The 15059-nt window shown below is 63.7% G+C and overlaps 5 protein-coding genes across 5 annotated transcripts; all 5 read left to right on the plus strand.

The window, feature by feature from the left end:
* Nucleotides 1–495: 495 nt before the first annotated feature.
* On the plus strand, nucleotides 496–2466 carry LMXM_03_0230 (putative long chain fatty Acyl CoA synthetase; the record flags this gene model as incomplete). The annotated part of the gene is made up of 1 exon (XM_003871645.1): nucleotides 496–2466. The coding sequence occupies one exon, from the start codon at nucleotides 496–498 to the stop codon at nucleotides 2464–2466; it is 1971 nt and encodes a 656-aa protein (XP_003871694.1).
* Nucleotides 2467–5809: 3343 nt separating this feature from the next.
* Nucleotides 5810–6247, plus strand: LMXM_03_0240 (conserved hypothetical protein; the record flags this gene model as incomplete). The annotated part of the gene is made up of 1 exon (XM_003871646.1): nucleotides 5810–6247. One exon carries the CDS (start codon nucleotides 5810–5812, stop codon nucleotides 6245–6247), a length of 438 nt encoding a protein of 145 aa, XP_003871695.1.
* Nucleotides 6248–6802: 555 nt separating this feature from the next.
* LMXM_03_0250 (putative ribosomal protein L38) lies at nucleotides 6803–7054 on the plus strand (the record flags this gene model as incomplete). The annotated part of the gene is made up of 1 exon (XM_003871647.1): nucleotides 6803–7054. The coding sequence occupies one exon, from the start codon at nucleotides 6803–6805 to the stop codon at nucleotides 7052–7054; it is 252 nt and encodes an 83-aa protein (XP_003871696.1).
* Nucleotides 7055–8296: 1242 nt separating this feature from the next.
* LMXM_03_0260 (conserved hypothetical protein) lies at nucleotides 8297–9190 on the plus strand (the record flags this gene model as incomplete). Its single annotated transcript, XM_003871648.1, has 1 exon — nucleotides 8297–9190. The coding sequence occupies one exon, from the start codon at nucleotides 8297–8299 to the stop codon at nucleotides 9188–9190; it is 894 nt and encodes a 297-aa protein (XP_003871697.1).
* A 1440-nt stretch (nucleotides 9191–10630) lies between these two features.
* Nucleotides 10631–14749, plus strand: LMXM_03_0270 (hypothetical protein; the record flags this gene model as incomplete). The annotated part of the gene is made up of 1 exon (XM_003871649.1): nucleotides 10631–14749. One exon carries the CDS (start codon nucleotides 10631–10633, stop codon nucleotides 14747–14749), a length of 4119 nt encoding a protein of 1372 aa, XP_003871698.1.
* Nucleotides 14750–15059: the final 310 nt, after the last annotated feature.

A 15059-nucleotide genomic window follows, 5' to 3' on the forward strand; every position in this document is an offset into this window, starting at 1 on the left:
CCCCACACACAGACATATATCTCTCTCTCGCTCTCACTCCCCCCTCCCCCCTCTCCTCCACCACGTACAGAAATTTCCGACACAGACACGCAGCTCTACATTCTCGCTCGCCATCTACCTCCCTCCCCACCCACTCCCCTCGCTCGAGGTCAACCCGCGCTTGTGCGTGTGTCCAGGGAAGCCAGTGTGGCCTCTGGCACCGTCCTTGCTGTTGCAGCTGCGGCTGTGGCTACTGTGATCAGTGGAGCGGAAAAGTGTATCAGCTCCGTCCCCTCCCCCGCATCCTCCCTGACCATTCTTGGTTGCTGACCTCATCAGCGCACCGACAGACAGGATAACATCCGCACAATGGGAGTAGCTGTGTCATTCGTCTTTCAGAAGCTCAACAAGGCGAGCGAGGTGGAGTACAAGGCTTACAGGGAGTATAGCTCCTATGGCGCGCAGAGCGTCGCGGTGAAAGGCAGCGATGATTCTGGCCGCTCCACGATCTACTGTATGTCGAGTACGCGCGAAGACGAGCTGACAAGCCTACGCAACGAGTGGTACGCGGGCGGCTCCTGCCTTTCCACTCTCGAGGGCCTCTGCAAGGAGCGCGGCAAGCGCACATGCCTGGCTTACCGGAAGCTGAAGACCATCGAGAGGGCCGAGACCACCACCAGTGATGGCCGCAAGAAAGTGCTGGAGACGTATGTCTTTGAGCCGGAGCTGAAGACCATGAGCTACACCCGCTTCTGGAAGAGCATCGTCAACTTTGGGCGCGGTCTCCACGAGATCGGCCTCACGAAGGGCAACACAGTCTCCATCTTCGAGGAGACCCGCTGGCAGTGGCTGTGTACCATGTACAGCTGTTGGTCGCAGGACCTCCTCGTGTCCACTGTGTACGCCAACCTCGGTGAGGACGCGCTCCAGTACGCCTTGAACGAGGCTCAGTGCAATGCGATCGTGTGCAACGGCTCCAAGGTGGCGGACGTGCTCAGGATGTTCAAGGTAATCGAGGCGCCCAAGGACACCAAAGTCATCTACCTCGATGAGTTGCCGCCCTCGGTGATGTCAGAGGAGTACGAGCTGTATGCGTGGAACGACGTGATGCTGCGTGGCAAGAGCAGCGAGGCCAGCTGCTGCATCCCCAATGGCGCCGAGAGCAAGGATGAGCTCGCCCTCATCATGTATACGAGCGGCACCACCGGCAACCCGAAGGGCGTCATGCACACGCACGGCAGCCTCTACTGCGGCTGCATGACGATCAGTCAGCGAATCAACGACCTGCTAGGGGAGATGAAGGAGCAGGAGTGGTACTGCTCGTACCTCCCCCTTGCCCACATCATGGAGCTCGCCGTCACATCGGTGCTCATGATGCGCGGTGTCATCATCGGTTACGGCAGCCCACGCACGCTTCTGGACACCTTCGCCAAGCCGTACGGCGACCTGACCGCGTACCGGCCTCTCGTCTTCGTCGCTGTCCCGCGTGTCTTTGATAGCATGAAGAGGGCCGTTGAGGAGAAGCTGCCGCCTCCGGGGTCTTTGAAGCGCAGGATCTTCGACAAGGCCTACCAGACGCGTCTCAAGGCGCTCAAGAATGGCTGCGACACGCCCTTCTACAACAAGAGGGTTTTCGCCAATGCCCGTAAGGTGCTGGGCTGCCGCGTGTACGCGATGCTCAGTGGCGGCGGCCCGCTCTCGGCGTCCACGCAGGAGTTCATCAACGTGGTCTTTGGCATGGTGATCCAGGGCTGGGGCATGACAGAGTCAGTTGCCTGCGGCTGTATCCAGCGCACGGGCAACCTTGACTACAACTGCGTTGGCCAGGTCCTCAAGACAGCGGAGGTGCAGCTGTTGGACACGGAGGAGTTCAAGCACACGGATCAGCCAGAGCCGCGCGGTGAGTTGCTGCTGCGCGGGCCCTTCCTCTTCAAGGGCTACTACAAGCAACCGGAGCAGACCCGGGAGGCGCTAGACGATGAAGGGTGGCTCCACACCGGCGACGTGGCTTCCATGGCTTCGAACGGCACCGTACGCATCATTGGCCGCGTCAAGGCGCTCGCCAAGAATGCCAACGGGGAATATTTGGCGCTTGAGATGCTGGAGAGCATCTACGGCACGAACGAAATCGCCGTGCCGAACGGCGTCTGCGTGCTCGTCGACCCGCACCGCAGCTACATCACCATCATCGTCTTGACCACCGAGAAGCTGGTGAAGGCGTTCATGGAAAAGCACAAGGTTAAGAACGGCGAATTTCCTGCCATCCTGGACGACGCGGAGTTCGTGAGCCTGGCGCTCCAAAGTCTCCAGAAGACTGCCCGTGACGCGAACCGCTGCTCGTTCGAGATTGTGCAGGGCGTGAAGCTGCTGAACGAGGAGTGGACACCGGAGAATGGCGTGCTGACGGCCGCCATGAAGCTCAAGCGCCGCGTCATCAATGAAAATTACGCGGATATCATCTGCAAGCTCTTCGAGAAGAATCAGTAGGCGCACGAGCAAGCGTGTGTCGTGTACTCGGCACTGGTGATGGTTATGGAAAGAGAGAGGGAGGGAGAGAGGGAGGGAGGGAGAGAAAGAGAGAGATGGGATGAGGGATGTCCCCCCTCCGCCCTCCACCTCTCTCCCGCCGGTTCAAGCGGCTACGTGGCACGGAGAAGGGAACGTGGATGCGAACGCCGACAGACCAGCGGAGGCTGAACCCCCCCCCCGTGCGACGGTCCGGCTCTTCCATTTTCCTTCTCTGTCCCCTGTGTACATGTGTGCGCGACGGTCGCACCGGCTCTCGCTGCAACCTCCCCCCCCCTTGCTTCACCGCAACACGGCTGCTGTATCAGTTCCCCGACGCACACACACACATGCACGCAGGCACGTGCAATGACGTTGTTCTGTTTTCTCGTGGTGGTGGTGGCGGTGGCCTTCTGTCCTCCGAGCGATGTTACCATAGACACGTACAACACAAGCGCCGGTGTCGCAGGCGCTCTCCGCTCCCTTTCGTTGGTTCTCCTATACACACTTAAAGCCTGCATCATCTGCTCCGTCAGACACACGTTATCTGTTCCATCGTCTTCCCTACCCCTCCTCCTCCTCTGCCTGTCCCACGTACCACCCCGTACACGACATGGTGCCTAAGTGCGTGCGCGCCTCAGTCGCGACTGTGAACCCCGATGACTCGCATTGCCTTCCGACCATCTTCCCCTCTCTCTCTCTCGTGCTTCCATCTCTACTGGTGACGCCACCTATCCCGAGCAGTGCTCACTGTCGCCGAGCGGGCAAGGAGAGGAGTGCAAGAGATGATGAACGCGAGGGAGATGTCGGTCAGTGTCTCGGCTTCGCCGAGGGGGGGGGTGAAGCGCTTGCGGCGGTACGTACGCGTGCGGGCACGTGTGGAGCAGAGCAGCCGGGGTAGAAGACGTGGAGCGATGGGCAAGGCGAGAACGCGCCGGAGACATCCGTCGGCTGTGCACGACACGGCTGGCTGGAAATTCTTTCCTTCTCCGCTTCTTCTTTGTGTTTGCTTTTCTCTGCTCCCCCCTCCCTCCCCGTGCCCCCGATGACGGAGGACAGGGGAGGGCACACCCACCCACCCACACACACACACACGCACGCACTGAGAAGTGCGTGGCATCGCAGGGCCCAGTGCACGCACACCCCACTCTGTCCGTCTGTCCGTGTGTGCGTGTGTGTGTGTGTGTGGGTGGGGGGGGGCAGGCAGCCCCTCATCCCTGCCAAATGCCGAGCCACTTCGGGTGGGGCGGGGGCCTGAGTGGGCCCGTTTTGCTGTAACGCGCGTGCCCATGGCTGGCATCACTCCCTCTCCTTCACTCTGTCCATCTTACATGTTCCCTGCTAGCGCCCCTGTGTCTCGCTGTGCGTGGGCGTGTGCTTTGGTTGGTGCACACACGTGTACGGACGACACAGGCATTCGCGTGGGTGGTACGAGCAAGCTTGCCACAGAGGGAGAGAAAGTGGGGGGAGAGGGAGGAAGGGGTGCGAGAGACTGCCGCCTGCACCAGTGCATCGCTCTCTCCCTCCCTCCCCTACACAGCTAACTTCACTTGTGCATGCCTTTTCCTTTTCTTTCGCCATGTAAGTGTATCTCATGTACCTGAAATCCTCACCCCGTTAGCTAGACCAGCGCTCGCGCGCTCCCCTACACATACATGCGCGTGTGTCTCGTGCACACAAGCACCCACCAGACTGTTGTTGTGCTGCAGCGATGGCACTGCACCAGCCAACCTCCTCTTCCTTCCATCGCAAGCTAGTTAGCGGCGCTTGAGGGGATGGGAGGGAGGGGGGGCGTGGAAGGCGTGCTGAGGGTGCTGCGTGCGTGTGCGTGTGTCGTCTGCCGCTTCTCTCCCTTGCTCTGCTTCTCAATCGAGGGCCTATTCGAATGGTGTTCACCTCTTTCAGTTTCTCTGTGTGTGTGTGTGTATGTGTGCTTGCTCCCCACCCCGTATTGTGCTTTCTTTTCCATGCGCACGTATCTGTGCGACGTGGGAGGAGGAGGAGGGAGGGGGGATGCGTGTGTGTCGGTGTGTGCGGATGTCTCCGTCCCTGGAGTACCCCTTTCCATCTCTTCGTTGTTCAGCCCCCCTCCCCCCACCTCCACCTCCACCTCCTCCTTCTCCCCCTCCTCCCACCCAAGGCTGAGGTTCCGTGATTTCGAACACGTCTCTTGCGCAGTCCTTGCCAGGAGTTTGGTTGTTTGTACGCGAATGTGTGGGGCGGGGACGTCCCTGCTGCTTCCTCTCCCCCCCCCCACCCCACCCGCAGGCCCGCGATCTTTCCGCTCAGTTCTCGTCATCTCGTCTCTCCTCCTCCCCCTTCGTCCCCCCGCCCACCCACACAGACACTCTCTGAGAACAGCAACATGCGCAGCAATGCACACACGTGCGCCGTGACGGATGTTCAACGAAAGGCAGACCAGGGAAAGATGGCGGACTCCTTTGGATGTTCTGTGGCGTGTGTGGGTGTGCCGATGGCTTCATGCGTGAGCCTCATGGTCTCCGGTCGCCCACCACCCACCACCACCGTTCCGCACGCTCGCCCCACTCGCTTCCTTCACTGCCTCCCTTCCCGGTGCTCGGTGTGGCTTACTGCTGCCGCTGCTGCTGTTCATGGTTGCTGTCAATTTCCGTTTACGCATCTCTCAGCATGCGCGATCCCCTCCCTCCCCCCTTTACTTGCTTCCTGCCATGTCCTTGTCTGGTGGTGCATGACGACTCCAGTGTGAGCGCCCGGCTGCAAGCTTTCGTTTCTCGGTTCTCTCTCTCGTCAGAAACTTTGACTCCCCTTCCCCTTCCCCCTCCCCGCCGCCGCTTCGGCCGCACCCGTGCGTGCGTGCGCCTTCACCACGGTGCATCCTTGCTCCCTTCTCTGTCCTCCCCCCTCCCCCTTCCACTCCCTCACGCAGACACGTTGGCGGAAGGGGAGAGAGGGGCGGAGTATGCGCACAGAGAACGAAGGCGCATCAACGAAAACGTCATGGCCGCTGCCACTCGTCATCTCTCACCCTCCCCCCTCCCCATTCTGCTCATTCTCCTGCGGAAGCAACCTACCACTGCGCATCCTCGGTGCTCGGTGCCCGTCACCCCCCCCCCTCCCCCGCCTGCCTCTCTGCGCTTTCTCACGGGTGCGTGCCGATGTGCATGCCACTCGATCATCGCCTCCACACAAAGTACATACCTATGGAAGGGAAGAGGAGGGGCCTACACGCACGCAGTAACACATCCTGTTGTGGCACCTTTCACCCACACATCCAAGCGCGCGCACACGCGTCCTTGACGAGAGGTGCACGGAGCTCATGCTGCGCCGCACCGCAAGGCGTGCCATGGGCAACAGCCGCTTTAGCGGCAGCAAGGAGCGGGACCGCATTGAGCAGGAGCGTCGCCGCCGTCTTCTGTACGACGCCGCCGGCAATCTTCAGCTCGGCGGCCTCCTGCGCATGATGTACGACGACTTCAAGGCGCCCGCCGCCATCGGCCTCGGCGCGGTTGCCTTCCTATACGGCTACAACCGACTGGTTGTGCACCTGTCCCGAGAGGAGGAGGCAGAGGGCCGGCGGCTGGACGCGCAGAGCGAGGTAACGGCCCGGCAGACGGGCAAGCTGAAGGCCGATCGATATCTCGTCAAGCCGAACAGGCAGATCGACGACCCCGACTTTCTCAACATCCCCGCCTTTGGCGGCAGAGGCGTCAGCTCTAGTAAACTCTTGAGCGATGATAGCGTGAGCGGCGGGGCTCTGCATAGCGAGCACAAGCGCAGCTGACCGGCAGTCCCTCTCACACGGAACATGGCAAGAGGCGGCAACAGCTGTAGCCCGGATACGTGTAAAGGACGACCAGTCGCGCAACCGTCTTTCCCTCTACACACGCATCCATGACCTTCACGACGGCCACGGCCATCACCCACTGCACTGCGCGCGCTCGCTCGCTCTGTGCGTGCATACGTGTGCTCTGGAGTGCACAGCACAGGAGAGGCAGACAGAAAAACCACCACCAAACAACGTGCGAGATGGCGGAGGCCCGTGCCCTTGCCTCCGCCCCGCCACCCCCCCCCGCTCCTCGTAAAGAGGCGGTGAGGGTTGATGGGGCCGTCAAGCACCCGCCCACGCATACTCTTCCCTCTCGCCGCCACCTCCTGCTCGTTCTCCCCCCTCTCTCTCTCTCCGCCGTCCGTGGACTTCGCCGCCGCCCGCTCACACGTGGGCGCACCCACGAATGTTTGTCTGTCTCTCACACGCACACGCAGGCAGAGCGCTTCGTTCGCCCCCTCTCGAGCACCCTCTTCCGCTTCCCGTCGCCACACCCCTCTCTCCTCAGCCATGCCGCGTGAAATCAAGACCCTGAAGGAGTTTCTCGCCATCTGCTCCCGCAAGGATGCGCGGTGCGTGAAGGTGAAGCACAACCCGAGCGCCACCAAGTTCAAGGTCCGCTGCAGCCGCTACCTCTACACGCTGGTCGTGAACGACAAGAAGAAGGCCGACAAGATCGAGCGCTCCATCCACCCGTCCGTGAAGAAGATCGCCGTGACGGCCCGCTCGCACGCCAAGACGAACGCCGGCTCCAAGCAGTAAGAAGGCGCCGCAACAATGGCATAGCTGGTACTGTCGCCTTCGCGCCACACACGCACACATGCGCGGGGAGAGAGAGGGAGGGAAGGGGGGGGGGCTTGTGGCACTCGTCGTCCGCGGCGGTGCCTGCCCGGCTCCCTCTTCTCCATGAACTCTGTTGTGTGCGTACGTGTGCGTGTGTGCGTCGGTGATCGCCGCGGCGGAGGGAAGCCAGGCTTGGTTGGCCTGGCCGCTTTCCAGGCCCGAGAAACAGCGCTCTGTTATGGAGGCAAGTTGGCGGCGAGGCAGGCAAGGACGGGACGGGAGACGCACACCCGCGCACGCGCCGCTCTGCCTGCCTGCCCCTCTCGCGCACAGCTGATTTCCTCGTTCATTTTCGTGATTTTCTTTCTTTGGTGGAGCGAGCGTGTGTGCGCGTGGGGAGGAGGAGGAGGAGGAGGAGGAGCAGCAGCAGCAGCAGCGGCGCCCTCCTCCCTTTCCTAGCACACGCATACACACCGGCATGCGTGCCCACTCAAGCGTGCATCCCCGTCGCTCTACACAAAGGAAAATAGTAAGTTCACGCATCGCAACAGGGACACCAGAATGACGGCCGATCCTTTGAGTCGGACGTCTCATGAGTGACACGTGCCTCCCTCGCGCTGGTGAACTCGGTCATCGCTGTTGGGTGGCCTGGGCAGACACGGCAACGAAAGAAGCGGCGTGTGTGTCTCTCTTAGGTGTGGGAGCGTTCAAGGATGGGTTGTCGTGGCTGATGTGCGCATGTGCTGCTCTCGAAGCACACACACACACACACACACACACACACAGAGGCACCACCAGTGCGCTCGGACTGAGGCGGCATCCTCGCAACTCCCTCCCTCCCTCCCCTTTTCATAACTCCCCACTTCTCCCCCCTTCACTCGCTCCGTCTCCGTCACCGTCGAAGCTTCCGCGACGTTGAGCCCACTGCTCACACACACACACACACATACACACACGCCCTCTCCCCTCCCTTGTTGTCGTCTCTCTCCTCACCTCAGCCGCCGTGCCCGATCGCCTGCGCACCGGGCGCGCGCCTCGACTCCGCTGCCCTCCATATCACATTACCGCGCTCTTACTCGTTGTGCCATGTCCATCGCCCACGTGGCGAGGTGCGCGCACCTGCGCAAGGGCGGTGCGAGATCTGTGGCGCGTGTGCGCGCTGATGGAAAAGGCTGCGGTCAAGTGGCACTCCTCCGCCGGCTGTCATGCGCTGGGGCCGCCATGGCTGCGCAGCCGGGACGCGTCTGCGTCTCGGCGGAGCTGAGCCAACGATGCTGTTGCAATGTGGGTTACGGCATCACGGCTGCGTCAAGAGGTGAGGTGCCTATGCCCGCACCCTTTACAGCGTCGCAGCAGCCAACCGTGGAGGATATCTTTGCGACCCGCTTCGGCACGACCATCTTTGGCGACTGTCGGGACACCTCCGCCACCGACGCGCTACCGCTTGCCTCCCCACGCACAGACGTGGACGCGCTCTTCAGGGAACGGTTTCCTGCTCTGGCAGCACAGGCTACAGCGGAGAGAATGCACAAAGTGGCCGTGTCTCACGGTACCACGAAGACACAGTCAGCGATGTGGGATGGTCTTCGGCGGTGCTTCAAGCTTCGCAGTCGCCTACCTTCGGCACGGATCCATAACAGCATGGGTGACATGCTGTCGCCGGCGCCACCCCCTGCCCGCTTCTCTCCGCAGTACCCGCCCGTCGCCAACGAAGCCTCAGGGTACCAGCCTCCGCCCCCTGAGGTGCAGCGCTACTGGCACAGCTGCCAACTGTGGGCGTCCCTGCAGCCGCACATCCAGCAGGAGCAGCAGTCAGTACTGCAGCTGCGTGCACAGGCGCATGCAGCCAAAATCGCGCAACAGAAGTCCCTGCGGCAGCACCTGTACCGCACCATGTACTGGACTCTGTTCGTGGTGTGCCCGCTGCTGGGACTCCTGTTCCTGTGGCTAGCCATCGACGCCGCTGCGTACGGGGCGGAACTGGAGCTACTGCCCTTTGTGAAGTACGACGAGGCGCTGCGGGACTTTGCCGAGGCGGAGGGCCACCACCGCCAGCTCATCCGCGGCAAGGGCAACAACGGCGTAGCCAAGAAGAAAAACATACGCATCGACTAAGCTGCAGAGGCACGCGAGCCCGCTCTTGTCCTGCACACACACACACACACACACGCACGCACACCTCCCTCGACCGCACTCGTAAAACTCTGGAAGGCCTCCTCACGCGAGTCTGTGTATGGCGGTGACGTGTTGCACTTCTTCACAGGCAGCAAGCCGGAAAACTAAGGAAAAGAACGGCAGAACGGGCAATGGAAAGTGCGAGCGTGCGGAGTGATCGGGCGCCTGTCTCATCCCATCTCCCTAATCGCTGTGCCGGCACCCCCCGCCCTCTTCGCTAGCCCAAGTCATGAACTCCTCGCCTCACTTGCCAGTCGCGGCAGCTAACCACCCAGGTGTGTTGTGTGTGGTGTGGTGGGGGGTGGGGAGAGGCACCATGCTCGTTGCCTTTTGGTAGACGGGTATGAGGCAGACAGCGGACACAGGGTGGAAGAGACCGCCTCAACTCGTGCACTGCTCGCCGCTCTCGCATGCTGCAGATGTCTCCACGCGTGCAGAAGACATCGCAGACAACGTTGGCTCAGCAGCAGCCTCGTCCATGTTGTGCGTCCATGTCTTCGCTCTTCTCTCTGTGAGTCCACCATCCATCCACACACAGACGCGCGGGCACGCACACACACACACACATGATCGGCGCCGCCCGCGTCCGCTCGCTCTCCTGCTCTGCTCGACTTCCATACACACCTTCCCCGCTCTCGCCTTCCTCCCCGCTCCCACCACACCCCTGCCTGCCCGCCCGCCTGCCTTTGTGATGCGCGTGTGTGCGTAGCGTGCCGGCGTTCTTGGAGGAGAGGCAGCTGTGGCACCTTCTGCTCGCGTGTCTTTGCTTCCCCTCGCACCGCCCAAGACAGCTGCCGTTTCTATTCTTCACCTCTCGCACGCGTACACGCGCACACGCTCGCCATTACCCCTCACCCTCACGGGCTGCATCGCCAGCAGCCTACGCACAACCAACACCGCCAGCACGTGCACGCTTCTCGTGTGTTCTCGCTTGGCCGCCACTCGAAGAGCACGCGGGATTCGCGCTGCGGCAGAGGCGTTACTCACCTGTGGTTGTCGTCTGCGGCCCTCGTGCCTCACCTTGCACACTTGCTTTGCCTTCGTCTTGGTATCAGCTCTGGTGGCGTGCGTGGGGAGGGAGGCGGTGTGTCTCGTCGACGGGCACGCGCAGTCCCTCTTCCCCCACCCCCTCGGCGGAGAAACTAAGAGAGGGGGTCGATATCGCCTACACTGGAGACTGGGTGCCCAAGCGCGACCGCTGACGCACCGGCGCGGACATCCCGCGCTCGCCAGCGCGCCACAGCAACAGACGCCGTGCGACGGACGTCTGCGTATATCACCGACGCCAGAGTAGGAGAGGAGGGGGAGGCACATCCTTCTCTGCCCCATCCCACCCCACGCGAGTGCACCACCACGTTGCCGGGGTGGTGTGGTGCGGTTATGTCCATTCCTGTCGGTGGAGTAGTCCCGCAGGACCGCTGGCAACCTCAGCAGAAGGTCAAGGTCTGTCAGTACCAGGACTGCGGCGCCTCCTTCGGTTTCCTTTCCAGCAAGGTCAACTGCCACCGCTGCGGCATCGTGCTATGCAGCAAGTGCGCCGCCACCAAGACCGTGATTCCCCGCTACTACAGCAATGAAGCCGTCCCCGTCTGCCAGCGCTGCCACCAGGTAGTGGAGCGCTACAAGGCACGCGGGTCAGTGACGCCAGGATACGTCCTTCACTCCACCACCGTCAGCGCCACGCCGGCTCGGTCTTCGCCGGTGCCGCCACCTCAGACAAGTCAAGCGCCCGGGCCACATACACCCCCACCGCAGTCCGTCACTGCCGTGTCCCCTGCGGCACATGTCCCCACCGTCGACGCCGTGACTATGTCCACGAAAACCTCCGTCAGCGACGCCGACCTGCACGCCCTGCAAGCCGTCATCCAGGCCCTCCAGCACGCACTCAACGCCGAACAAGCCACCGCCGCCACTGCCGCCCAATCCGCCGCCACGGAACTCCAAACCTCCAAGGAAGAAAACGCGACACTAAAAACAACCCTACACCACCTGAAGCTCAACATGGACGCCGCCACGCAGCAGCGCGCCGAGCTAGAGGCGCAGGTGGCACGGCTGGCCGCGGACCGCGACGAGGCACGCCAGGAGCTGGCCGCGAACGCCGATGACCTGCAGCAGCGCCTGCACGCCGCCACGCAGCAGCGCGCCGAGCTGGAGGCGCAGGTGGCACGGCTGGCCGCGGACCGCGACGAGGCACGCCAGGAGCTGGCCGCGAACGCCGATGAGCTGCAGCAGCGCCTGCACGCCGCCACGCAGCAGCGCGCCGAGCTGGAGGCGCAGGTGGCACGGCTGGCCGCGGACCGCGACGAGGCACGCCAGGAGCTGGCCGCGAACGCCGATGACCTGCAGCAGCGCCTGCACGCCGCCACGCAGCAGCGCGCCGAGCTGGAGGCGCAGGTGGCACGGCTGGCCGCGGACCGCGACGAGGCACGCCAGGAGCTGGCCGCGAACGCCGATGACCTGCAGCAGCGCCTGCACGCCGCCACGCAGCAGCGCGCCGAGCTGGAGGCGCAGGTGGCACGGCTGGCCGCGGACCGCGACGAGGCACGCCAGGAGCTGGCCGCGAACGCCGATGACCTGCAGCAGCGCCTGCACGCCGCCACGCAGCAGCGCGCCGAGCTGGAGGCGCAGGTGGCACGGCTGGCCGCGGACCGCGACGAGGCACGCCAGGAGCTGGCCGCGAACGCCGATGAGCTGCAGCAGCGCGTGCACGCCGCCACGCAGCAGCGCGCCGAGCTGGAGGCGCAGGTGGCACGGCTGGCCGCGGACCGCGACGAGGCACGCCAGGAGCTGGCCGCGAACGCCGATGACCTGCAGCAGCGCCTGCACGCCGCCACGCAGCAGCGCGCCGAGCTGGAGGCGCAGGTGGCACGGCTGGCCGCGGACCGCGACGAGGCACGCCAGGAGCTGGCCGCGAACGCCGATGACCTGCAGCAGCGCCTGCACGCCGCCACGCAGCAGCGCGCCGAGCTGGAGGCGCAGGTGGCACGGCTGGCCGCGGACCGCGACGAGGCACGCCAGGAGCTGGCCGCGAACGCCGATGAGCTGCAGCAGCGCCTGCACGCCGCCACGCAGCAGCGCGCCGAGCTGGAGGCGCAGGTGGCACGGCTGGCCGCGGACCGCGACGAGGCACGCCAGGAGCTGGCCGCGAACGCCGATGACCTGCAGCAGCGCCTGCACGCCGCCACGCAGCAGCGCGCCGAGCTGGAGGCGCAGGTGGCACGGCTGGCCGCGGACCGCGACGAGGCACGCCAGGAGCTGGCCGCGAACGCCGATGAGCTGCAGCAGCGCCTGCACGCCGCCACGCAGCAGCGCGCCGAGCTAGAGGCGCAGGTGGCACGGCTGGCCGCGGACCGGGACGAGGCGGTGGAGCAGAAAACAATGGACGCGGAGGAACTTCAGCTGTTTCGTGAAATAGTTGCGCAGGAGCGAGATGAAGCAGAGCATTGGCGGTTGGATCAGGAGGCGGAGGTAGAGCGTCTGGCAGCAGAGGGAGAGGCGATGCGCAAGATGTTGGTCAAGGAAGCAAGGGTGGTCGAGCATGGCACGAGTGCCTTGGCGCAGCGGGGTGCAGAACTCGAGGCACAGGTAGCAGTTCTTCTGCGCGAGAGAGACGAGGCGCGTGCGCAGGCAGCAGTGGCTGCAGAGCAGCTCCAGCTGCAGCGGGAAATTATGAAGAAGGCGCAGGAGTCGTTTGACAAGGATCGCGCTTGCCTCGAGTCGCGAATGGCGCAGCTGATGGAGGCGAGCACGGCGGTGGAGGAGCGGTGGCAAGGAGAAGTGGCGACGAAAACGACTGATCTTCAGGAGAGGCTGGGCTTGATGGCGCGTCGGTGCATTGCGCTGGAGGGAGATGCGGAGCAGCGGGCGGACGAGAGAGACGAGGCCCTGCGGCAACTTGCCAAGCTCCGTGAAGAGGTGAAGCTCAGGCAGGACGCGGCCGACGTGGAGAATGCAGAGCTGAAGACGCGACTTGCTCGGCTCAGTGAGGAACATGAGAAGACGATGGAACAGGTTATGTCGGACGTGAGAGAGGGGCAGCGGCGCCTGGAAGCAGCAGAAGTGCAGCGGGCGGACTTGGAAGCACGCGTCGCGCGCCTCGTCGATGAGGCCGGTGACCTTCGCTCTCGTCTTGCTGCGAGCGCAGGCGACGTTCAACTATACCGCGACCTCGCCCTGCAGGAACGCGAAGCAGCCCAGAAACGGTGCACAATACTGGAAGCGCAGGTGGCAAGCCTCATGAGCGACCGTGACAACGCACGTCGGCAAGGGTCGGCTGACCTTAGCGAGGTGTGCCGTCAACTCGACGACGCCGTGCAGGAGCGTGATATGGCTCATCATCGGTGTGCCGAGTTGGAGGAGCAGAATGCTGTTATGGCCTCTGAGTTGCAAGCGGCAAAGGCTAAACTGCGGCAGGCCTCGGAGAAGGCCTCCTCGTTGATGATGCGACTCTCCGCATCGTCCTCTGGAGCTGGTGGTGCCTCTGCCCTCGAGAGTGTGGAAGGCAGTTCTGGCGAGCCACAAGCGGCGCCGTACCGGGACGCGGAGCTTATCGCCGAGGTGGGCGAACGCCTTCGCGAAAGGGGGAAGGCCATGCGGCTGTTGGCCAAAGGCGTTGAACTGCGCGAGCGCGCGCGGCCGCTGGAGCGGGTGCTCGCCGAAAAGCTGATCGACGACCCTCGCACGAGGGACGCGGAAGAGGTCGCCACGGGGTCCACGCAGTTGCCATGGAACGCTGCGCACTCGCGGCGCCTGGACTCGCGTGAGGCGCAGCTGGACGAGCGCGCGGCACGGCTGAAGGAGAAGGAGCGGCAGCTGCTGCGCGTCGCTCATGAACTGCAGGCTAAGTCGCGCGCCCTTCAAGCATTATACGTGCGTGCGCTGGACAAGCCACAGGTGACGTCGCTGCTGCTGACGGCCGACAGCGGCGATGCCTCCTACCCTACCACACCACAGCAACCGCACCAAGGCACACGCACGCCGCTAAGAGAACCTGTATATCCGCTGGACAGCGGGGTGGCGCGCTACGACCGCACTGCAGGGGCCACGATGAGCAGCGGTCCCGCGTCACCTCTGCCGAGGGAGCCGCCACGGGCTCAGATGGTGCACCGCCATGTGGAGGCGCCCGGCCGCAGCGATGCGGAAGTGGAGGCAACAGGCACGGAGGAAGACGCGCAGGAGCGCCTCACGGCTGCAACAGAGGCTTACCGCGACGTGCTGTACGAGCACATTCTCGAGTCGAATGGGCTGCAAGGGGTGAATGCATTGGCCCAGTACCTGCCCCGCCACACCTCCGGCGGTGGGCCGAAGACGCCGCGACTGCCTGCGAGCGACATTATGTCGAAGACCCGGGCAATGCTACGAGCGCTGGAGGAGCGACTGGGCGCTTCCCGTGGCGTCGTGCGTGGAGTCGACCCGGCGGTGCAAGAACGAGGCCTGGAGGCATTCCGGCGACTCGAGGCTGCCCTGTGTGTTCTGTGTGGAAGCAGCAGCGAAGCGTAGCGACGCAGTTCATCGCCACCGGCGCTGACCGCCGCCTCTCCTCCACGCCTCAGCGCTCCTACGGACATGAAAAGCACTCTGTGCTGCATCGCGTCTCCTGCTCTGCTGCGACACCCTACGTCCATACCCCGGCAGCACGCCGTCGCCCCCTCCCCCTCTACACACACCCCTCCGCCACTCCTCCGTTGGCTGTGTATCATTCTCCAAGGGGCTGCAACTCCCGGCCCTGCCTCCCTCCAAGTGGCAGCGCAAGCCTGCACGGCGATGACAGTCGCACGCTAGAGTGGATGATGCGAAATGGAAGAGCGGC

Source organism: Leishmania mexicana, chromosome 3 (assembly GCF_000234665.1).
Source record: "Leishmania mexicana MHOM/GT/2001/U1103 complete genome, chromosome 3".
Classification (NCBI taxonomy): Eukaryota; Euglenozoa; class Kinetoplastea; order Trypanosomatida; family Trypanosomatidae; genus Leishmania; species Leishmania mexicana.